Genomic DNA, 25,820 nt, shown 5'->3' with positions numbered 1-25,820 from the left:
TGTAGGTAAATAATTTCACAATTTTTGATTGGATTTCTTGATGGTCTGTATCAATGACATTCAAAATCACTCTGGATCCACTATTAAACAGTTTGAGAAGTTATTTCCCTTTACTGACCTTTTTTAAAAGCTCTGCTGATTTCAACAATTGTCCTGTCTCCAGTCAAATGTTGATACCTAGTTAAAATGCAACTTTCTTTGTGAAAAGATTTAGGACATGATGGCTGACTAATGGGAGAAACATAGGCTCCGTTATGACATTTTCCTTAAATATATTATTTGCTTTACTTCCTGAACTCACTTTGCACTTCATACAGTGAGCTAAACATTCTTTACCCAATCTGCACACCATAAATGCATACCTCTTAAAAAGCAGCAGCTTAATTATATTTTAATGTTTGTAGCTTCCTACAATTAAAGGACTTATGGATAAAATCAAATGATGATGGAGATGCTAATCGCAGAGTCCAAGAGTGAAATCAACTTTCTAATCCTGGGGCACAATAATTTAGAAATTGCTGTCAAAATATTTACTTTAAATGCTTAACATATTTGTATTAAATTGCTCTGTTTCATTGGCATGGATTTTAACTTCTTAAAATAAATTGGTTAACATTGAAATAGCTAGAATAATTTATAATTTTGGTAAACTTTGTGGTCAACTTTGAACTGAATCAGTAACTAAAGTAGACAAAACTTCACATTATGACCTGCTGGAAAAAATCTAGAAACTTGAAGTGAAGGCATAAAGAAATACACTAATTGGATTTAGTAAAATTCTAAATGCGACTATTTGTTTAGAAAAATGAATAAATTAATTAATTTATTTGTTAATTAAAATTGATCAAAAAATCATACTTGACTTCAGCAAAAGTTTCATCATTTTAAATAATATGCAGATTATTGGAATGATAGTGTTTGTAAATTAATGAATGTCAAGACCATAATTCTATTAGTTTTAAAATAGCGTTGGAAAAGGATAGACCAGATCTAAAAATTGAAGTTCTAAATTGGAGGAAGGCTAATTTTAACGGTATTAGGCAAGAACTTTCAAAAGCTAATTGAAGGCAGATGTTCGCAGGTAAAAGGACAGTTGGAAAATGGAAAGCTTTCAAAATTGAGATAACAAGAGTCCAGCGACAGTATATTCCTGTTAGGGTGAAAGGAAAGGCTGGTAGGTGTGGGGAATGCTGGATGATTAGAGAAATTGAGGTTTTGGCTAAGAAAAAGAAGGAAGCATATGTCAGGTACAGACAGGAGAGGTAGAGTGAACCCTTAGAAGAGTACAAAGGCAGTAGGAGTACACTTCAGAGGGAATTCAGGAGGACAAAAAGGGGATATGAGACAGCTTTGGCAAATATGGTTAAGGAGAATCCAAAGCGTTTTTGCAAATACATTGAGAACAACTGGGAAACTAGATGGAGAATAGGGCCTCTCAAGGATCAGCAAGACAGCATTTGCGTGGAGCCGCAGGAGATGGGGGAGATATTGAACGAGTATTTTGCGTCAGTGTTTACTGTAAAGAAGGGCATGGGAGGAATAGAGTGTTGGGAAATAGATGGTGACATCTTGAAAAATATCTTAAAATGCATAAAAGTGGATAAATCCCCAGGACCTGATCAGGTGAAACCTAGAAATCTGTGGGAAGCTAGGGAAATGATCACTGGGCCCCTTGCTGAGATATTTGTATCATTGATAGGCACAGATTAGATGCCAGAAGAGTAAACGTTGGTTAACTTGGTGTTGCTATTTAAGAAAGTTAGTAAGGACAAGCCAGGGAACAGGAGATCAGTGAGCTTGACATCGGTGGTGGGCAAGTTGTTGGAAGGTAACCTGAGGGATAGGATTTACATGTATTTGGAAAGGCAAGGAGTAATTAGTGATAGTCGGCAAAGCTTTGTACGTGGGAAATCATTTCTCAAAAACTTAATTGAGTTTTTTGAAGAAGTAACAAAGAAGATTGATGAGGGCAGAGCAGTGGACGTGATCTAATGGACTTCAGTATGGCGCTCGACAAGATTCCCCATGGGAGGCTGGTTACCAAGGTTAGATCTCATGGAATACAGGGAGACCTAGCCATTTGGATACAGAATTGGCTCAGAGGTAGAAGTCAGAGGGTGGTGGTGAAGGCTTGTTTTTCAGACTGGAGGCCTGTGACCAGTGGAGTGCCACAAGGATCGGTGCTGGGTCCACTGTTTTTCATCATTTATATAAATGATTTGGATGTGAACATAAAAGGTATAGTTAGTAAGTTTGCAGGTGATACCAAAATTGGAGGTGCAATGGACAACAAAGAAGGTTGCCTCAGAGTACAATGGGATCTTGATCAGATAGGCCAATGGGCTGAGGAGTGGCAGATGGAGTTTAAATTAGATAAATGTGAAATCCTGCATTTTGGAAAAGCAGGACTTATACACTTAATGGTAAGGTACTGAGGAGTGTTGCTGAACAAAGAGACTTTAGAGTGCAGATTCACAGTTCCTTGAAAGTAGAGTCACAGGTTGATAGGAAAGTGAAGAAGGCATTTGGCATGCTTTCCTTTATTGGTCAAAGCATTGAATATATGAGTTGGGAGGTCATATTGCAGCTGTACAGGACATTGGATAGACTGTTTTTCAATATTGCGTGCAATTCTGGTATCTTTCCTATCAGAAGGATGTTGTGAAACTTGAAAGGGTTCAGAAAAGATTTACAAGAATGTTGCCAGGGTTGGAGGGTTTGAGCTATAGGGAGAGGCTTAACAGACTGGGGCTGTTTTCCCTGGAGATCAGAGGCTGAGGGGTGACCTTAAAGAGGTTTATAAAATCATGAGGGGCATGGATAGGATAAATAGACAAGGTCTTTTCCCTGGGGTGGAGGGAATACCTAGAGGGCATAGGTTTAGGGTGAGCGGAGAAAGATATAAAAGAGACCTTAGGAGCAACGTTTTCATGCAAAGGGTGGTGCATGTATGGAATGAGCTGCCGGAGGAAGCGGTGGAGGCTGCTATAATTACAGCATTTAAAAGGCATCTGGATGGTATATGAATAGGAAGTGTTTAGAGGGATATGGGCCGAGTGCTGGCAAATGGGACTCGATTAGGTTAGGATATCTGGTCAGCATGGGCAAGTTGGACTGAAAAGGTCTGTTTCCATGCTGTACATCTCTATGACACTATGACTCTAACTACTTTGCGTAGAGCTGAGTAAAAATATTATTTCCATTTTAAATCTTTTAATCCTTGATTGAAAGTCAAAATATATTCTGAAAACCAAAAGCAGACAACTTTAAATAACACATCAAAGTTAGGCCAACCTGTAAAGGATAATGGCAGATATAGCATTAACATTAAAGGTAATATTATGTTGAGTGGAAATTCATCCTTGGGAATACAATAATTTTTTTTGTGATATAATGGGTGGGTATTTAGGTTTGTTAAATTGAAATGTATGATTCTCCTCATTCTATGATAGTTTGTTATCTTGGTTTCAGTAAAAGCTGTATCGCATCTTTGCCTGCAGCTGTCCACCTCTTCTTACAGAGCATAACTGAGAGAAGATCTTTTTAAAGAAATATGAAAGCATTTTTTTCTCTCTGTTACACCAGCAAAATTTTGCAAATGAGTCATAGAGTCGTACATCACAGAAACAGACCCTTCGATCCAACTCATTCACGCTGACCAAACATCCCAATCTGCCCTGTTCCCATTTACTAGCATTTGGCACCTATCCCTCTGAATCCTTCCTATTCATAAACCCATCCTGGTGCCTTTTAAATATAGTCATTGTACCAGCCTCCACCACTGCCTCTGGCAGTTTATTCCATGCACCCACCACCCTCTGCTTGAAAATATTGCCCTTTTAGATCCTTTTTAAATCTTTCCCCTCTCAAGTTACCCTGAGAAAAGGATCTTGGCTATTCACCCTAACCATACTCCTCACGATGTTATAAACTTGTATAAGGTCAGCTATCAGCTTCCAATGCTCCAGGGAAAATAGCCCCAGCCATTTAGCCTCTCTCTATATGTCAAACCCTCCAAGCCCAGCATCATGCTTATTATTATTTTCTGTAAATGCTGGAAGTTTGAGACATCAGACAGAAGTTGTTAGGAGTGTGCAGCAGGTCTGACAACATTTTAGGAAAGAGGGATGAGGTTGAAGAGCTGGGTTTTTCAGTCTTCTTGGATAGCTTGGAGGCAAGGCTGCCTGGAAAATACTGGGATAATGCTTCTGGATATCCTGCAAACCTTGCCATGGGCAGCCAAATTTCCGAGGGCAGCTGAGGAACAGGAACTGGAGCCAGCTGACTCATGGCAGGGATCCAGTTGAGGCTGTTTTGGGGGTGATTTGAATGGAGCTTCACAACTCACCAGCTGTAATAAAATGAGGGCCAATCACTACTAGTCAATGCTCAGGATGAATTATTGGTAATGCTGTTTAATATTTTTCAGACAAATACCAAGTCTGTATTATTACAATGCTGTTATTTTATTTCCTTTTAAGGATTAAAATTTGATCAAATAGTAACTCAGTATCTATATACTGCTTGCGAGAGATTTCCAACACGTTTATGCAATACAAAATGGTCACATCCCTCCTCCTACAGACAAATGGCGATTTTCCACATTCCACAGTTCACTTCCTTGATTGAAAAATCTATGCTTTCCCACCTTTCACAGTTCAACATGCAATGTAAATTCCTTCCCATGATGCTGGAAATAAACCTCTATGGCTGTGGCCTTAATAAGACTTCTCACTAAATCTGCAGTTTAATTCATCTATCTTCTGATTTTGACAGCTTCTCTTAAAATTCATCAATCTCCTTCTGCTAGAATCTGTTTCCAAAACCTTTTAAAATGGCCTTTGTTGCCTTTATCTCACTCCATGACTTTTTCTGCTGTGGCTGTGTCTCAGGGATCTGTTTGCAATTGTGGAAATGCTAACTGTGAAAACACTTTTTTACTTCTATGCTTCACAGTGGCGGCTTCACAGTAGCTTCCTATTACAGCACCAATGGGAAAACGTACTAATATTCAAAGTCTCACTACTCTGCGATCATCGCCGAAGTTAAAGATTTCATCAAATTACTCAAACTTTCTAATTCACCTGTCTGATAAATTTGGGTCAACAGAAAACACTGACTGTTATTTACTGTCTGAATTAGTTTATATTATAATTAAGTATGTCTCACCAACTTTATTGAATTGCATTTCAACATAGTTTACTTGGACTTCAGCTTTTGATAAGTTTTTTTAAATTTATTCACAGGATGACAATGTCACTGGCTAAACCGTATTTATTGCCCATCTCTACTAGTCCAGAGGGCAGTCAAGAACCAAACACATCGCAATGGAACTGGAATTGCATGTAGGCCAGACCAGGTAGGAATGGCTGTTTCCTTGCCTAAAGGATGTTAATGAAGCAGATGAGTTTTTCCAACAATTGACAATGGATTTATGGTCATCATTTCAGATTTTCAGATTTTCTGTTTGCACTCAAATTCCACCATTTGGCATGGCTGGATTTGAACCTGAGTCCCAGTTAGATAATTGCCTCCCTTCATGGTCCTGCATGGGAGACTGATAGCAATGAGAAGAGCACATGGGATCCAAGGAAATTTGACAAATTGGATCCGCAACTGGCTGAATGGCAGGAAACAGAGAGTAATGGTTAAGGAGTGTTTTGCCAACTGGAAACTGGTGTCCAATTGTGTCCCACATGGGTTGAGACCATTGCTATTTGCAAATTTCACAAATGATTCAAACTTGAATGTAGAAGGGTTCGCAGACCATGCAAAGGTTGTTTGGGTTGTAAGTAATGAGGAGGGTAATCTTAGATTACAGGAGGATATAGATGGGCTGGTCAGTCCCAAATGGACTTTAATCTGGATAAATGTTGACTACGCTGAAATGTATTAGACCCCATCTATACACCTGGTCACCTCCTTGAACAACTCAATAAAGTTGGTGAGACATAACCAATATGTCCATGTGTAATCATGTGTCTGTCAGCATGTGTCGATACGGATTTAAGAAGGGGGAATGGAGCTTAAGCTAGTCGAGTTATTTGTTGATAATACATATGTTTTTTTACCTGCAGTAAGAATTGATTTAATTATAATACACACTGATTCAGACAGTAAATAAGTACAGAACACGCTCAGTGTTTTCTGTTGACCCAAATTTATCAGACAGGCCAATTAGAAAGTTTGTGTAATTTGATGAAATCTTTAACTTCGGCGATGATCGCAGGAGTCGTGAGACTTTGAATATCAATGCATTTTCCCATGGGTGTTGTAATAGGAAGCCAACTGGGAAGCATAGAAGTAAAAAAGGAGTGCTTTCACAGTGTGTTTTCACAGTGAGCATTTCCACAATTGCAAGCAGATCCCTGAGACACAGCCATAGTAGACAAGTCATGGAGTAGGATAAAGGTAACAAAGTGGTGATGCACTTGGACAGATCAAACAAGGCAAGGGAATACATGATGAATGGCAACAGCCTGGGAAGTACTGAGGATCAAAGGCACTGTGGTGTGCATGTCCACCAGGCATCAGAGCAAGTAGAAAAAGTGGTGAAGGCGACGTTTGGCATGCTTCGCTTTATTTGTCGAGGCATAGAGTTTAAGAGCAGGGGTTTATGCTGGAACTGTACAAAACATTGGTTAGACCACAGCTAGAGTATTGTAGGCAGTTCTGGAATGCACACTATAGGAGGGATGTGATAACACTGGAGAGGGTGCAGACGATGTTTACTGGATTGAAGAACTTTGGATGTTTACAGATATTGGACAGACTGAATTTTTTTTCTGAAGTGCAATGGCAATTGAGAGGAGACATGTATAAAATAATGAGGGGCACAGATAGTGTAGAGAGGATGAAACGTTTCCCTGTCCTGGAGGGAGTAGTGACCAGGAGCGGGGATTTAAGGTAAGGGTTTCGAGAGGAAATGATAAAACAGGGCAGGCCAGCAGAGCAGAGAGACTTCACCTGATATTTGCACTGGACAGCAGAGAGCCCAACCTCAGGGAATCCACTCTAGTGTCTCAAACGACTCATATACTGTTTACCAAAAAAGTATTTTCTGAAAAAAATCCATCTAGAGTATTTTTGGGGAATCACAGCGCCAGAGACCTAGGTTCAATTCCTGCCTGTGTGGAGTTTGCACATTCTCCCCGTTCTGGATTAGTGGTGCTGGAAGAGCACAGCAGTTCAGGCAGCATTCAAGGAGCAACGAAATCGACGTTTCGGGCAAAAGCCCTTCATCATTCTCCCCGTGTCTGTGTGAGTTTCCTCCGGTTTCCTCCCACAGTCCAAAAATATGCAGGTTAGGTGAATTGGCCATGCTAAATTGCCCGTAGTGTTAGGTGAAGGGGTAAACGTAGGGGAATGGGTCTGGGTGGGCTGCTCTTCAGGGGGTCGGTGTGGACTTGTTGGGCCGAAGGGCCTGTTTCCACACTGTAAGTAATCTAATCTAATCTAAATACTAACTGCTTCCACTATCTGCCTCGGGAGCCCTTGTCATAAAATGATCCCACTGCTTTGTGAATATAACAGATCCAAATTGCAAATTCACTTATTTCACATGCAAGATTGGTCAGTACTGGTGCATTCTGGGCAATACTGAAACCTCTTTTAGAACTCTTTGCCTGCTTTTAGCAATCATGAAAATAGTTTTTGAGGTCTAATTGATACCAGTGAACCCAATTGTTTTCCTTGCTAGAAAGTAAGCAAGCAAGGCATGGCATTTCTGTCACTAGAGCACCAAGGTGCACTACATAAGTACACCTTGCCAAACAGTTCTACGCTTTGCCAATCTGATATCAAAACATTAAATGAACAGATAAAGTTCAATTTCATTGAAAGGCGAAGAAATTAGCAAATCCATTCCAATTAAATATTTAACAACTCCACCATATGTGCTTTTGCTTAAAACACAGGATTATTTTTAGCAGAGAACAACTATCTATATAGAGAGAAAACTGACCAGCATGGAGTGAAAATAGACCTGTTCTAACAACATCAGAGGCAAGCCTTAAATCATTGGCTTTTTCAAAAAGATTTTAGTCCGATGTAACATAGCTAAGTTTTCTTTTTGAAAAATACGGTGTCAAACTGTCAGTGTTAATAATTTTAAAATGGTGTTTTTATTTAATTAAAAGCTTGCACATATTTGCTGCCATGCTGCCTTTATCACAACTGTGATTGCATTTAATAGTACAGTTGACGATTTAATTATAATATTTAATATTACATAATACAATGATGCTACCTTTGAAATGGCAGTCTCAGATTGCCTATTTATGATACAATGAATTTAGCAGGCCAATGTGTAAATATCAATAAACAATAACAGGTTTTAATTATACCATTGATTTCATGAAATCTATTATTTCTATTGCATCCTGGATTCCAATTCTCTTTTCAGTACCTGCTGCAAGTTATCTGAGTGGTCACTATGCCTGACAATTTCCAAAGGTAAACTTTTGACAAATATGCAGCAACATTATTATTTCAGTTAACTCTATAATCTCCAGATGAGGTAATCTGAGGCCATAGCGTTGAGAGTCAGAGATTGGATATTAGATAAGAGTCAGTTTGCGGGGCTTTAAAGGTAAAATGTGGTAACGTCACCTGAAAGTTCGTTCCTTGAAGTGAACAAACATTTTAATGAGGAGAGATGATTGTAAGTAGATACAACACTGAAAGAAATCCAAGTCTGAGGCCTGTTGGTGGCAAAGCCTACAGGAGCACTTCTGTACCCAAATGGAACGATTTTGTTTTCTGGTATGCAGTAATAAAGCTTAATAATTGCATCTAGTAGAAAACAATCATTGAATGATGGGATCATAGATTAAGGGTACACAGATCATCTATCATGCCTGTGCATCCCTTTGAATATGTAATCAACTAAACCCACTCCCGTACTCTTTCTCTGTATATCTATACATTTCTTCTGTCAGTTATCTGTCCCTCACACTTTTAAACATTAGTAATGAACGTGCAATCATTACTTCTTCATGCAGTGCATTCAAGATCATAAAAACTCACAGTGTAAAAAATAAAATTACCTTATTCACCCTGCTTTTGCTAATCACCTTTAATCTCTATGGTTGGTTACTGGTGTTTTGTCACTGGAAACAGGTTTGCCCTTTGTATATGATATACAAAATACCCTGCAAGGACTGCAAGAAATATTACAATGAACAAACGGACAGGAAACTGGCCACCAGGATGCATGAGCACCAACTAGCTACCAAAAGAAATGACCAACTATCACTAGAATCCATACACACAAACGAAGAGGGATATCAGTTTGACTGGGACAATACATCCATCTTGGGACAGGCTAAACAAAGATACGCATGGGAATTCCTAGAGGCCTGGCATTCAAACCGGAACTCCATTAACAAACATATAGATTTGCACTCCATTTACCAACCTCTCAGAAAAGGACTGAAAGTGATATCACCCACCACAACAGACCAAGACAGATATATAGCAAATGGAACTGAACACCAGTGCTTTGTTGGAGGCTCACTGATGATGTTACCTAGCATAGTGATGAAATGTCTGAGAACAAATCCACTAGCTCAGTGAAGAAACTTACAACCTGATCCACAACCTCCAAAATCACATATATCAAGGGATCCACTAAAAATAATCAGCATAATTCTCATTCTTGATAAACGGCTTCTGCCCGAAATGTCAATTCTCCTGCTCCTCGGATGCTGCCTGACTTGCTGTGCTTTTCCAGCACCGCACTTTTCGACTCTGATCTCCAGTATCTGTGGTCCTCACTTTCTCAGAATTTTCTTCTTCCTGACTAGATATTTAAAGGAAACATTTAAAACAAGAATACAAATTGTGACTTTACAAGTTTTCAAGTGGTTTTCAAAGATGCATAACCAAACGAAAAAAATCAAGCAAGAAAAGGGTTTTATAAGAACTTCTGATAGATTTCCCTTAGCTTATAAGTGCAAAACCAAAGGTCAGTTGAATGGTCAGGCTAATTATTAAAGGAACTAGTGAGTCCAGTAGGTGTCAGCAGTGATCTCTATGAAGGCAGATTGTACAGACCATCCAATGTTTACTCTGTTCCTTTGGGGTAAGCACTTAACAATCCATTTCCCTAATGATCCATTTCCCTAATGATAAAGGCAATTAATATGCCTTTTTATCTCCTATTCATTGTGCCTTTAAAATTCTTTGTTAGAATGAGCTTCAATAAATATTGTCACAAGTCTGCTTTTATCTTAACATCAAGGCTGGGAGTCGAAGATAGTTTATGTGCCAACCATGTAAAGTATCAGCCCTATTTTTCTGTATATTTGTGTAAAAAGTCTAATGTTCACCAAAACTTGTCAACCACGTTGTAGGAAGCAGCGCAGATAAGGGGATATTGCAGAAGTATTACAATTGGCTGCAAAAGATAGATACAGAGAAGGAGCTCAAAAAGATTGTTCACTAATATTCCCATATGTAAGCACTACAGGAAATCCAAAATACTTTATTTTTTTAACTGCGGCCAACAAAATATTCAATGTTTGTCTTTAAGGTTTTAAGCAGGATGTTCATTATTATTCAGGTTTCCTTGGTTTGTGCAAAATATATTTCCTATAGTTTGTACCAATAAGGTGACACTAAATGAATTAAGCAACTTATATACTTCAAGGGCACCATTGTGGAGGTCATAAGTTGAAGTGTTCAATGCAACCTAAATCCTTCTAAACATTTCATGGAAAGCATTATGTTTGATTTTGCAATGGTAATTACATTTATTCATAGCTGTTATGACCCTTGACAGTCTAAATTTAGATGATATTGCCCTGAGTTACACAAAGGGTGGAATCTTAGAGGTCTGAAAAACAGAAGCTATGGCAGAAAAATGGCAGAACCACACAAGACATTAGTGATGACTACCTCAACATCAGGAATAATGCGTTGCACCTTCTTTACATCTGCGAACCTGAGAGGCAGATTTCTTGCTAAGATTTGGAGATGCTGGTGTTAGTCTGGGGTGTACACAGTTAAAAATCACAAAACACAACAGGTTTATTCGGAAGCATTAGCTTTCGAGCGCTGCTCCTTCATCAACCACCTTCAACGCACTCTGAAAGCTAGTGCGTCCAAATAAACCTGTTGGACTATAATCTGGTGTAGTGTGATTTTTAACTTCTTACTAAGAGGTAGCGAATTTCTAATTAAAGGGAATTATAGGTTGTTAAGTGGCTTATTAATGCCACAACTCACCTCATTAGTTTTTAGCTTCCTTTCTTACCAAATGCACTGAACAAGTTAGACGTTGACAATTCTCAAGAAGTCCTTTACAATGCCAAGTCTAAACATAGACTGAATGACTGGTTGGGGAGTAGATTGGCTTTATCTGTAGGAATGATCCTGACCTTCCGGTTGCTTGCCATTTCAATCAGACACCTTGCTCCCAAGTTAACAATTCTGTTCTAGACTTGTTGCGCAGTTCCAACAAAGCACCACATAAGCTTGGGGAACAATACCTCATTTTACATCTATATACATTACAGCCTCAAGATCTCAATATTGAATTCAATAACTTCAGAAACCGATTGTTCTCCACTTCTTTTACATTCTCTTTCCACCCCAAGCCATGTTGTGTTTGTGTTTTGTTTTATTTGCATGTAGTAGGAAGGATCAAATTATCTCCTTTTCACACCTTAATTTATACCCTCTTCACATCTCTTTCTCTTTCTCTGTTATTTCATTTCTCCCTTTGCATTAGACCTCTATATCATCTGCCTTCTTGATCTTCCTTTGCCTTTGACAAAAGTATAAAAAAGCATATTTTCCAACATCTTTCAATTCTAACGAAGAATAATAACACACTTGAAATGTTAACTGTATTTCTCTGCACAAATGCTGCCAGACCTGTTGACTTTCTCCACTGCTCTCCTTGTTTGATTCAGGTTACCAGCATCCCTAGTATTTTGCTTTTATGTTAGGTCCGACCAGGTGCCATGTGACTTCAGCTGGCCACTTTCTGCGGAGAGCCGAGATGTTGCTTAGCACCTTGGTAATGACACATGAGCACCAAACACCGTTCATCAATAGCTATTGGCATCTAAATGATTACATTAGATTTGATTCCCTACAGTATGGCAACAGGCTGTTTGGCCCAACAAGTTCACACTGACCCTCTGAAGAGAAACCCACCCAGACCTATTCCATTACCCAATATTTATCCCTGACTAATGCACCTAACACTATGGGCAATTTAGCACTGCCAATTCACCTAACCTGCACACCTTTGGATTGTGGTAGGAAACCAGAGCACACAGAGGAAACCCACACAATCACAGCGAGACTGTGCAAACTCCACACAGACAGCCGCCCGAAGTGGGAATCGAACCCGGGTCCCTGGTGTTGTAAGGCAGTAGTGCTAACCACCTAGCCACTGTGCCATCCTGAGCCTACCCCTCACAGTACTCAAGGCACCTCGCTGGACCACTTGCAAGATGCATGGGAGGCAGAGAGCTATATTGAAAGATATACCAAGACCTAACACCGAAAAGCTGCTGAAGGACACTGTACACATAGGGAGCTGAGAGACTGGACCAGGTTCTCAGGCTGCTCACTTGCTGTGTTAACACTCACTCGTGTAGTGCTACCTATATGTCCATGGTGTGAATATATTGCCTTACCTTCTCTTTTCATGCCATGCTATGCCTGTTAGCATGTTGGCGCTTTGAGCAGAGTCTTAATGCTTTCAGTGCTGGTGTAATGTGAAGACCAAATGGCTATGTCAGAAAGTGAGTTTGCAACAGCCCACAATCTAGTCAAGCAGAGTGAGAAACTGCACAGAGGCTGGTATCCTGTCACCAAGTCACCCTTTATTTACATATGCAGACCAGCCAGCTCAAAGGCAGCCCCTAGAATCATATCGTTCAGCCAGGTTAACAACCCCAGTCATGGAGCTCATAGTCAATGAGATCCACCTGGCCCTCATTCCATTCACTCCAGGGAGGGTCTATTGTTGGTCAGGGGGTCCTGGCACCATCAGTCATAGACACAGCCTGCAGCAGTCCAGTGACGTGGCCACAGTCAGTCATCCATTATGACTGGGAATGAACAGAGGAGATGTCTGACCACAGTCCAGAGTGTGGTTAAGGTTCAGTCCTGCAGGGCCATCATGTAAGTATGACAATGAACACTGCTGAACACAATCAAAACTTGAATGACTGGGGGTCTGGGGTGGGAAGGGGCTCAGAACACCACAGTCACTTCCTGTTTGATGTATAGGTCATTTAGTCGGCATGGCTTCCTTCATGGAGCTGCTGTCTAGTTCTGCAACCGGAGCTGTGGTGGAGCAGATGATGGGGATCCTCCACATGCAGACCTGCTGTATGGACTGTGGTTTGAGCTACACTACACACACACTACCCCCTCCCTCAACCTCCCCCAACCCCACTCCAGTATTTTCCACATCAATCTGGCATGCTGTACAACTGCAGAAGGGAATTGGCAATATGAAAGATGGAGGTACTGTGTGTTTGGGAACAGTTGGATGTGAACGACATTGGGGAGGGTACAGTTCTCCTTGTAGTTTAGAGTAGGAACTTATTAGCATGTGCACTATAATAGGAAAAATACATTTTAGAAGTCATCACTATGATGTCTGCATCAATGACAAAAGTCATGCTTAACAATAAAAAATGTAAAATTAAGACAAAGTTAATTACAATTCAGTTAATGGCTTTTGGGCTTTGGGATTAATCAATGATAATGCCCTGAAGAACGCAGCCAGGATGATACTGCAATGCTGGACCGAGACGGCCACCTCAAGCCACCAGAAGCCACATTGTAGTTGGGCTGGGAGAAGCCTCCAGTTGCCCATCCAATATTCCTTCAGCCACTGCCGCCGATCACCAGCTGTCCTTCCACTAATGCCTCGTGTCAATGTGAAGCTAAGACATGGCAGAGCAGTTTAAAGGAAATCACTGCACTCCAGGCACCCAGACCTAGCTGCAAACCCAGAGCCTTGACCCAGCCTGCGAGTCTGGGCCGGGGTAGGTGGGGGGCAGTTAGCCTAGGACCTGCTTCTCGCCCAATGGGAGAGCGCAGGCTGGGGTGGAGCTCTGTCCAGCCTATGCTGGCATTGCTGCCATTGTTGTTTCCACCAGAGGACTCCTCCTTTGTCTGCCACTATCCAGGCTTCACAGGAAAGAAAATGAGGGAAGAAAAAAAGAGAAAAGCAGCAAAACTAAAAAGGGAAAAAGAAAGAGAAAGGAAGCCGTCAGGAGCAGATGAGCCCTGGGTTCAACCCTTTTACTCCACTGCCAGCTACAGAATCCAGGGGTGGCACAGTGGCGTGCACTGCTGCCTCACAGCACCAGGGACCTGGGTTCGATTCCAGCCTCAGGTGACTGTCTGTGTGGAGTTTGCACGTTCTCCCTGTGTCTGCGTGAGTTTCCTCCCACAATCCAAAGATGTTCAGGTTAGGTGAATTGGCTAAATTGCCCATAATGTTCAGGGATGTGTAGGTTAGGTGTATTAGTCAGGGGTAAATGTAGGGGAATGGGTCTGGGTAGGTTACTCTTTGGACAGTTGGTGTGGACTTGTTGTGCCGAAGGGCCTGTTTCCACACTGTAAGGATTCTAATTCAGAACTCATCTACAATGCTGACAAGGAGTGTTGGGTGTAACAGATAATCACGGACACTACACAAATGCCAGCATTTAGTTGGCGCTGTGGGGGCTAACTGCAGCCTTTAGTCATTTCTATTTCAGTTTGCTTTTGCTGTCCCTGAATGAAAGTTCATGTCTGGAATTGCCCAACTGCTTGCCTGCATGTGATGTTTCACTCCTGGACAGATTTACAGTAATATAACTCAAGTTATTTCGAGCTAACTACATGTCCATGTACTCTGCTTATTGCAGGAGCAGCAAGATGTTCAACCCAGGAAGACGATGTGGATAAAGATGAGAACCCCTTTATAATTATGACAGCAAGATCTCAAAGTTACAGAGAAAGATAAAGTGAAGAAATTTGATAAAATAAAATATTATTCTATAATTAAATGCAGAAAAAAGATATGTCAACTTAGCAGGGTCAGGTATGTAATATATGACCACCAGTAGTAATTAGGCACTACCTCACAGAGTAAGGGGAAACGGGAATGTTTATATGCAGTGCGGAACGCCCAGTCTGAGTGGCAGGGTGGGGAGCACAGTGAGTAATGGCCGTGTGTCAGAGTGAGGAACAGAGTGAGCGCAGGCACAGTCCCGGAGCGGGGAACACAGTGAGCGCAGGCAGAGTCCGGGCTCGAGCCAGGAGGGACTGTAAAGCGAGTCCTGGACAGAGGCCAGTGTGTGGGGACAGCATGGCCTTGAGTTCTGAAGCCTGATAGCCATGGACACATGTTGGAAAAGGACTGTAAGCACTGTCACTGGGAGGACTTTATAGACACATTTTACTCTCATTCTGGACTTTAAAACTCTATATTCCCACACTAATATTGTTTTATTCTTTCAATTCTGTGAAACACAAAATGTTCTCACCTAGGTACCCTGTACCCAAGATGGTGCCAAGAAGCAACATGATAAACTTTCCTCTGCACTCATTTGAGTGTGCATGACAATAAAGGCTATTCTAAAAGGTGGTGTTCCAGTTTTGACTAGACAGTTTGTGGCACTAACTGAAGCCTGACAAGAAAACCTATGCATGAAAGCATTACAAAGACAACTCGATGTATAAAGATCTGGGCAACGGGGGAAAAAACACACCCAATGCCACCCTCACCCTGATGGCCATCTTTGTGTGTGGCTGCATCAAGCTGTACGTGGATCCCCGGTACGCAAACACCAAGTGTCACTACATACTGAGGATCTACCTGTCTGGACAGCCCAAAACCTGTTGATCTTCCAGCTGAAGGAGCTGACCCTGACTGAGTGTTGCAGACTGGCACATTCCAAGGTCCAGGATGACGTGTTGAGGGATGTGCTGAAGCTTGGGGCAGCTGCCACCAAGGCGCGGTGGGGAAAGACCACCGTGTAACATCTGCCTGCCTAAGAAGAACAGGGGGCCCACCCAATCATTTGGGCTCCGCTGACACCTCAGCAGAAGAGCTGGATGGGCAGCTGCCACCAAGGCGCGGTGGGGAAAGACCACCGTGTAACATCTGCCTGCCTAAGAAGAACAGGGGGCCACCCAATCATTTGGGCTCCGCTGACACCTCAGCAGAAGAGCTGGATAGTAAATGTACAGACTTGAATATAGGAAAAATACATTTTGATGTCTCTATGTAAAGAAATGTAATGTGTGCACAAGAATGGCATGACCAATTGTAAAGAGACCCAAATAATTTTATGAATAAAGTATATTCTTGAAACAAAAAAAAGAAAGCATTACAAAGAGAACCATCTATGTGAGGTTAAGACGTGGTGCAACAGTTTAAAGAAAGTCACTGTACTCCAGCACAGTATTTGCAAAATACTTTATTGTTAGGATTACCGGCACAACACATTATAATTGATTTACGTAAATGAAGCCAAAAGAGAATCTGATAAGTATAATAGCTGTGCAAACAATAGAGATTATAAAGAACCATTAGCAACCTGGCTTTAGGCCAGTTAGAAATAAAAAGAAACAATTTCCATTAAAATAGCAAAAATATTTGGTTAAAAATTATTTACTTCAATCACAAACCCTCCCAGAACTCAGCACCATGCCATTGATGAAGCTGGCTCGAACGTAAATAAAGATGGAATTTGCATTTATAGAATGACTGGTTTGAAATGCGCTGTGGTATCTATTCCATCCACTTAAGAAGAAAGACATAACTTTGATTTACTGTCTCACCGCAAATAAGACACATCTAACATATCGCACACATTGTGTATTGTACTGATGATGTTTTAGACTAAGCCTGCTGGAGTGGTCTTTAAATCCTTTATTTTCTGGATCCAGCAGTGTTCCCACTGAGCGATGTCTAGTATCTTGAGTTCTTGGTGAGTTAATTATATTTGATGCCATTGGTGAAATGGCTTGATCCAATGTCTGACTGCAGGTTTCTATTGTAAGGTGAGCCACAACACAAGTGGAGCCACTAATCAAATACCATCCGATGCCTGTATTACATTGTTCACAGGCAATGACTCTTGTATGATACTGGATTATAGAAATCATTGATGTCAAACAATTGCATAATTTCACATCAGGTGGAACTTAAGTAAACATAACAGTAACGAATAAAAACAGAAGAACAATACACCAATTATAAGGAATATTTGCGTCCTTTGATGATATGAAGCAAAACTGAATATGGATGCATAACAGTGGTTTAGCATATTATTTTAATGATTATTATCACTGAAAGACTTTAATGATAGAGGAACGCAGAACATAAATATCTTTTGCTAAATCTGTGTTGAATTCTCTTCCCTTCTTAAAAGCACTGTCTTCATGAACAATATTTTTTGAAGATGATTGACAGGTCCTATTTGTCCATTGGTCTGATGATAATATTTTTAAAACCTTTCACAGCTTTCAATTCATCGGTGTTGAAATCCACAGTCAATTTCCTCAGGCCGTGTTTTTGAGGGGAAAATTTAACCCTCGCCTTCACTTCTTGGCCTGGTTTGATCACCGACACCCTGAAACAAGTAATAAAGGGGAAAGTGAGCAGACATGCTATTTATTGACTTAAATGTATGCTATCCATGACTGAGTTGGTAGTTCTTCAACTCATACACAGACAACTAGATAATCAACTAGCCCACCATCTAAGGTGTGCTCAATAAGCTGCTTAATATTGAGAGGGAACACACTGCAGTCATCCAACTACTTTCTAATGACAAGTAGAGATGACAATTAAATGTGGCCTTGATTGTTTCTTTTCAAAATAAAAAGTGATAGAAAGTTAAAGAACCACCTTGTCAATTTACCTTTTTCTGGATTCTGTTTCAATCAGTGATAAATCACTTCCAGATGCTTTCCTGAGAGCGAACAGAAGCAGAAGGCAACTCTGGTGCTTGAAGTTTGGGAGCCTGCACTTTCCTGTCCACAATTTATGTTTGAGCTACACAAATTAGGAGCAGGAGTAGGCCATCTGGCCCTTTCACCATGCAGCGCCATTTTATACATTTGGTTATTGCACATTTTTGCCCACACTCCATTAATCTTCCACTCCACTGCTCATCAAGAATCTATCAGCATCATTCATAAGAATCTTGTTACCATCAGCTTTTAAGGAACAGAGTTTTGGAGAGTCACGACCTTCTGTGAGAAATCATTTTCCATATGCCAGTTGAAGTGAGCCACTCCTGATTTTGAAACTGCAGCCCTCAAATTCTTGATTATCCCAAAGGAGGAAACATCCTCTCCATATCTTCCACATTAAGACCCCTCAGGATCTTACATGTTTTGATCGGGTCATGTCTTGGTTTTCTAAACTACAAACGTTGCTTGTCCAACTTCTTCTCAGTCGACAACATGCCCACTCATGGTATCAATCTAATAAATCTTTTCTGAACTGTTTCCAAAGCCTTGCATTCTTCCTTAAAGAAGACCAATTCTGTGGACAACGTGCAGGTGGTCTTACCAATGCCCTGCCTAAGTGAAGGCTAACCTCCCTACTTTTAAAATCAATTCCATTTGCACAAGACATTAACATTCTATTAGCTTTCCTAATTACTTAATGTACGAATCTTTGTGACTCATGAACCAAGATACCAAAATCCCTTTGCCTCTTGGAACTGGTGAAATCATCAGGTAATGAGTTCCTATTGTTCTTCCTGCCATAATGGACAATTTCATTTTGTGCACCATGTAAGCCATCTGATGGATCTATCCCTACTCACATAACTTATCTATGTTCTTTTGGAGCTTCCTTACGTCCTCGTCACAGCTTACATTCCTATCTTTGTGTCATCAGCAGACTTAGCAACCATACCTGTGTCCCTTCATCTAAATCATTTAAAGTCAAAGGCCCACCACTGATCCCTGTAACACATTACTCGCTGTATGTTACCAACCTGAAGGAGACCCACTTATGTTCTGTTTCCTGTTGGTCAGTCAATTTCTACTTGTGCCAATATGCTATCAGCTACTCCATGAATGTTTATTTTCCACAATAACCTTTAATGTGACACCTTATGAAATAACTTCTGTAAATCTACATACATTACCTTGATTGGTTCTCTTTTATTCTGGCATTTGTTACTTCCTCAAAGGACTCCAGAAAAACTGGTTAAACATGACTCCACTTTCACAAAATCATGAGGACTTTACCTGATTAATTTGAACGTTTTCAAAGTCTCCTACCATAACAGCTCTGTTCAGTTTCTAATATTTTCTTTAAAATAGATGTTACAGTTTCCTGCTTTCTATTTACCTATTTTTTGAATAAAGAAGTCACATTCGCTAATTTCCAATGTAAAGGCATCATCCGTGAAGTTTGAAAAACTAAAACCCCCAGTTTTCTCACTAACTGATTATTTCAAGACATTAAGATGAAATGAACCAGGGACACCAAAGCTCCAACAATTTACTCAACACCATTTCACTGGTGACCATGACTTTTCTGAATTCAGCCATCTTTTCCATTTCCTGATTTACAGCAATTCTTGGATATTAATTTTTCCTTCTGTAGTGAAGACCGATGCAAAATACTTGTTCAACATATCTGTCATATCCTTATTTTCCATTATTGTTTCTCCTCTCTCAGTTTCTATAGGACCTGAGTGCAGTTTGTTAATTCCTTTCATTTTTAAACTATCTGTAGAAACTCTCCATTTTTATATCTCTAGCTCGCATTCTCCCGTTCTCTAATGTATCCTTCCTTAGTCATAGAATCCCTATGGTGTGGAAACAGGCCATTCAGCTCGAGTCTACACTGACCCTCCCAAGAACATTCCACCCAGACCCATGCCTTTACCCTATCCCTGTAACCCTACATGCCCCTGTCCAATCCACCCAGCCTGCACACTTGGCTATCCATTCCCTTGACTTACCACCCATTTTTGCACAATTTATCTTCATGTATGATACTATCATTAACTTTTTCGTTAACTACAAAGGTCAGTCCTCCCCTTGCAATGCTTCATATTCATCAGAATGTAACTATTCTGTGCATTTGGAACCGTTCCCTTAAATATCAATGACTGCCTTCCTATTGATGTATCCCTTAACCTAAATTTCTAATTTATTTTAAGTAGCTCTGCTTTAAGCCCTCATAATTGTTCTTATTTTAGTGTGAAATACCAGTCTTGGACCAACTCTTCTCTCTTTCAAACACTGACAGAAGTGTTTCCACAGACTGGCATATGAATCCTTAAAATGCCATCTATCTCTGCTCTGCCTGACATTGGGTGCCAGGAATTGAAAGTCTTCACTCCAGTTTGAGATTCCGGGAGGGTAAGCACGGATTCAAAAACCACAGAAAGAGGCCATTCTGCCCATCATAACTGTCAGCTCTTCAAAAAGACCAATCCAATCGATCCCATTCTCCTGTTCTTCCTCCAGACTCCTACATTTCTTTTCTTCTCTTTTTATAACAGATCAGCAAAAATCATAGATTGAAAATTATCCTTATAGTCTCAGTTCCTTGTCAGCCAATGTTTGATTCACTGAGCCACTTGGTGAGTTAATTAAGTGCCTTCTCAATATTAAATTCTTCTGAGAGTCAGATTTACGTCTGCTTCCAATGAGTACTCAATCAATGAGAAAGGTATAAATGTAGCATTATCACTAGACACTGGCACTGGGGGTGGGGGGGGGGGCAGGTGGGGGGAGTGCAGTGGTTCAATAGGTTGATTCTGGAGTTGATGGGGTTGGCTTATGAGGAGAGACTGAGTAGATTGGGATTATATTCATCGGAACTTAGAAGAATGAGGGAGACCTTATAGAAACATATAAAATTATGAAGGGAATAGATAAGATAGGCGTAGACAGGATGTTTCCACTGGCAGGTGAAACCTGGACAAGAGGACATAGCCTCAAAATTAGGGGCAGCAGATTCAGAACTGAATTAAGAAGGAACTTCTCCACCCACAGAGTTGTAAATTGATGGACTTCCCTGTCCTGTAAAGAAGTTGATGCTAGTCAATCAATGTTTTTAAAGCTAAAATTTTTTTTTTTTGAACAGTGTAAGAACTAAATCGTGGGCGGCACGGTGGCACAGTGGTTAGCACTGCTGCCTCACAGCGCCAGAGACCCGGGTTCAATTCCCGCCTCAGGCGACTGACTGTGTGGAGTTTGCACATTCTCCCGGTGTCTGCGTGGGTTTCCTCCGGGTGCTCCGGTTTCCTCCCACAATCCAAAAATGTGCAGGTCAGGTGAATTGGCCATGCTAAATTGTCCATAGTGTTAGGTAAGGGGTAAATGTAGGGGTATGGGTGGTTTGCGCTTCGGCGGGTCGGTGTGGACTTGTTGGGCCGAAGGGCCTGCTTCCACACTGTAAAGTAATCTAATCTAATCTAACCTAAAAATTACAGTGAAAGGGTGGATAAGTGGAGCTGAGGCCAGATTAGATTAGATTCCCTACAGTATGGAAACAGGCCCTTCAGCCCAACAAGTCCACACCAACCCTATGAACAGTAATCCACCCAGACCCATTCCCTTACCCTATATTTACCCCTGACAAATGCACCTAACACTATGGGCAATTTATCATGGCCAATTCACCTGACATGCACATCTTTGGATTGTGGGAGGAAACTGGAGCACCCGGAGGAAACCCACGTAGACACGGGGAGAACATGCAAACTTCACACAGACAGTTGCCCGAGGCTGGAATCAAACCCGGATCCCTGGCGCTGTGAGGCAGCAGTGCTAACCACTGAATCACCATGCTGCTCCATTTTTCTTTTTAGGGGTGGGCAATAAATGCTGGCCTAGCCATAGATGCTCTCATCCAGTGAATAAATAAATATGAAAAACCAAACTCTTGTGGACTTTAATTGTGGCATGCTTCTGAGACTCCTCATCTAGTCACAATTGCAGGCACACATGGCTCATGTCCAGCTTTGCGGAGGACAGCCCCTTGCTATTGGAATACATGTCCTCCATGCAAGCAATCAGGTGTTCACTCAGCTGCGAGGAGATCAGCCATGACCTTATTGAATGGTGGAGCAGGCTCAAAGTGCCGGATGGCCTACTCCTGCTCTGAGTTCTTATGTTATGGAGACTAGCCAAAGAGGCAGTTTAAATACAGTTTTGCATGAAACAATAGTGTTTGCAATGCTATATCATGGTTAGCTTTTTAAGCAGAGACTGTAATGCCACTTAAAGGGAATTTGGGCAAATGTTGGAGAAGGCTAATAAAAAGAGACAATAAAAAGAAAGGAAAATTAAATTGGACTAGAGTGCTTCACTGGAAGATAAGACACTAGCAAAATTAAATGCTTTTTTTAAATTGTGAGGGTTAGTCATATTTGCATTTGGAAAATTCTTTGGCTCACTAAAAATTCTGAAATGTGACATGAATAATGCACACATTGCATAGAAATTATTGTTCATGCTAACCTATTTAATTCAAATGGATTAAGGTCTCTGTCATAGAGGAGAGAATTATGTCATTTGATCACATTGGTTATTCATTCCCTGATATCTAAGATAATTTCTAAGGTGATATAATAGTTTTGTATAACAGATCAGCAAAAATCATAGACTGAAGATTAACCTTGTAGACTCAGTTCTTTGTCAGCCAATGTTTTATTCACTGAGCCACTTGGTGAGTTAATTAAGTGTCTTTAATTGGTTAGATGGTGCTAAACTGAGTCGTGAGCAAAGAAAAGATAAAAATAATTATAAATCATTTCATAACCTCAAAAGGCCCAAAATATTTTACAGCCACTGTCATAATCTTGAAGTATGGTTTCTACTGCAATACATAAAACACACCTCATATGCTTACAGCAAGTTCTCAGACCTAGCAATGTTAAAGCAAACAGCTAACTTGTTTTAGATTAAGTTGGTTGAGTGGTAATATAAGCCAGCACTCTGGGGAGAATACCTGGCTCTTCTCCAACCTTTCATCTCCCATGAGTGGCCAGGGGGGCTTACGGTTAACGTCTTATCTGAACGACAGCACTTTCAACAATGAAGCATTCCCTCAGTAGTGCACTGTCGTGCCAGTTCAATTATGGTTCAAGTCCCTGAATTAGTACGTTCTGAATCACAGGCAATAACGCTACCCTATGCTATTTTACTCAGACGCTGAAAGCTGCAGATTCTACTTACGGACATGGAATGCTCTGCTCCTCAGTGAGGCCAGCTCCCTCCACCATGAATGTACCATTGCACAAATCCACTGGCATCGGATTGGAAAAGGTAATTTCTGCAATTAGCTCATGAAACTGTACTGGCTCTCCCAGGACCTAAAGCAACAAAGATTTCATTTTAACTCAATAATGTGAATAAAAGACACATTTTGCTCTGTCCTGAAAGATAACAAATTTATAATTGAAATTGTTATAAGCTTCTTCAATTACAAAAATAAAATTTCTCTCTTTTCAAGTACCAGATCAAAATATACCCTAGAATTTGCGATGTCAACAATTTACACATGCCTACATTTTATAGTTTAGTTCCTTTGATCTTATTTTTGATTTTGTTAAACAACATTTCATATACTTACAGTTCTATTATAAGATTTAAGTAAGGGATTTTTTTTTATTCATTCATGGGACATGAGCAATGCTGTCTAGATCAACATTTATTGCTTATCCTTAATTACTCAAAGGGTCATTAAGAGTCAATAACATCACTGTTAATCTGGAGTTACATGTCAGTCAGACTAGGTAAGGAGGGCAGTTACCTCCCTAAAGGTTAGTAGCAAACCAGATGAGTTTTTCCCAACAATTGACAATGGTTTCACGGTCATCATTAGTAACAGAGGAAATAGGTGCAGGAGTAGGCTATTAGGCATATGCTATAAGCATATCCTACAATTTATTACGATCATGGCTGATAGTGTAATCTCAGCACCCCCTTATTCCTGATCTCTTTAGCCACAAGGGCCATTTCCAATTCCCTCTTGAATATATCTAATGTACTGGCCCCAATAACTTGCTGAGAGTGAGAATTCCACAGGTTTACAACTCTGAGTTAAGAAATTCTTCCTCATCTCAGACCTGAATGGCTTACCCATTATTCTGAAACTGTGACCCTTAGTTCTGGACTTCCCCACATCATTGAGAACATTCTTCCCACACCTAAGCTGTCCAGTCCCATCAGAATTTTATATGTTTCTATGAGATCCAGCCTCATTCTAAATTCCAGCAAGTACAAATCAGTTGATTGAGTGTTTCTTCATATATCAGTCCTGTTATCCTGGGAATCAGTCTGGTGAACCATCGCTGAACTCCCTCAATAGCAAAAATGTCCTTCCTTACACTAGGAAAACAAAACTTCCCACAACATTCAAGTTGTGGCCTCACCAATGTCCTATATAACTGCAGACTTTTAATCCAGATTTTTATCAAATTCATATTCCATCATCTGCCATGGCTTGGTTCAAACCCAGGTGCCCAGAACTTACCTAGTTCTCTGGAATACTAGCCCAGTGACTATACCTCTAGGTTTCTCACCCCCTCTTGGTAATATTTGAGATTCAGAGCAGTCAAGGGAGATTGCAATGGGTGGAAGGTTGGGTGTATCAGGAATGAGAAGAAGCAGTATTCAGCTTGGCTAGCCAAGGGTAAAGTAGACCATGGAGTCATGATAATGCGATATAGGGACACAAAAGGGTATAGCAGCTTGGAAGTGTGATTTGGCTCAATCATAAGTTTTTAACCACCCCAGGATGTTAATATTAGAGTGAAACACAAGCACTGGAGTACAAAAAGGTTTCCAACAATGAATTGGTCAACATTTCAGGAAACCTATTTTTATCATTTGTAAATTTTTAAACTCCTTTGCAACTTTGTAATCAATGTTGTGAATTTGGTGTCGATCAAAGGTTATGGACAAGTGAGTATTACGCAGCTAGATAAATGCTGGGCAATCAGTCAAATGATTTCTGGGAGGTGGACAGTAGGTAATGTACTTCATAGGGATTGATATCAGAGTAGGTTAATAGTATCAGTGAGTAAACTGCAAGAACAAAGGTATAGATACAGACTTGGTGTCACTGAGTGGTGAGTATGTAAGCCACTGGCAGGAACCATTTACATTCATAATTGGACAAACTTAAATCAAATTGTACATTGTATCCTAATCCTTGTGTTGAAATTATGTAGTGGAAAACAGCAAAATGTCAAATGGCAGGAAATGAAAATAAATGAGGAAGCAACAAAGATAAGGTTGGAGGGAGCCTGGACATTGCAGGCTTCACCACTTGCTTACTTCAAACCTTGAACAAAGCAATAGGGTGATCAGGTCAACTTGACAATAAATTTGAAAGTATCTAACTCAGTGAACTCAATATTGTTTTAGACCAGGTCCACCAGAAAATGGATGTGAGGTATGTGAATGTATGGTACACCCCTTGAAGTCACATTTGACATCCCTTCAGTAGCAGGGGTAACATCAAATGGTGCATCAAATTTCTTCTGATTGTAAGGAATAACATTTAATAGCTGTAGCTGAATGTCAGATTGTTAAAGTTAGAAGAAGTAAGGACATTTGGTAAACTATGTCCATCATATGCTTATGTGGAAGGTACAGCTATAACGTAAACAATCAGAGCCCTAATATTTCAACAGAACAGCCAAAGAAAATAGCCTGTATATGTATTTTCTCAAACATCTTGCTCAAGTTTTAGTAATGCCATGACTGAGCAAGGAACTGGTATCATAGGAGATTTACAAATGCTATTCAGTCAGTAATAAGTCTCATACAAGCAAAATACTTAGGGTGGAATGCCATTT

At 40.4% G+C, this 25,820-nt stretch overlaps 1 protein-coding gene across 2 annotated transcripts in view; it reads right to left on the bottom strand.

The window, feature by feature from the left end:
* Positions 1-16,427: 16,427 nt before the first annotated feature.
* LOC122560024 (protein-glutamine gamma-glutamyltransferase 2-like) overlaps positions 16,428-25,820 on the bottom strand; it is a 72,008-nt gene continuing 62,615 nt past the window's right edge. For both annotated transcript variants that reach the window (XM_043710184.1, XM_043710183.1), the window contains exons 12-13: positions 23,191-23,327; positions 16,428-17,603 (exon numbers count right to left, since the gene is read on the bottom strand). In XM_043710184.1, the coding sequence (XP_043566119.1) occupies positions 17,447-17,603; positions 23,191-23,327 (294 nt within the window). In that variant the 3' untranslated portion in view covers positions 16,428-17,446. The remainder of the gene's footprint in view (positions 17,604-23,190; positions 23,328-25,820) is intronic.

This window comes from Chiloscyllium plagiosum, chromosome 20, assembly GCF_004010195.1.
Source record: "Chiloscyllium plagiosum isolate BGI_BamShark_2017 chromosome 20, ASM401019v2, whole genome shotgun sequence".
Classification (NCBI taxonomy): domain Eukaryota; kingdom Metazoa; phylum Chordata; class Chondrichthyes; order Orectolobiformes; family Hemiscylliidae; genus Chiloscyllium; species Chiloscyllium plagiosum.
The sequence above is the reverse complement of the archived record's forward strand: the minus strand, read 5'-3'. Positions and strand labels throughout refer to the sequence as shown.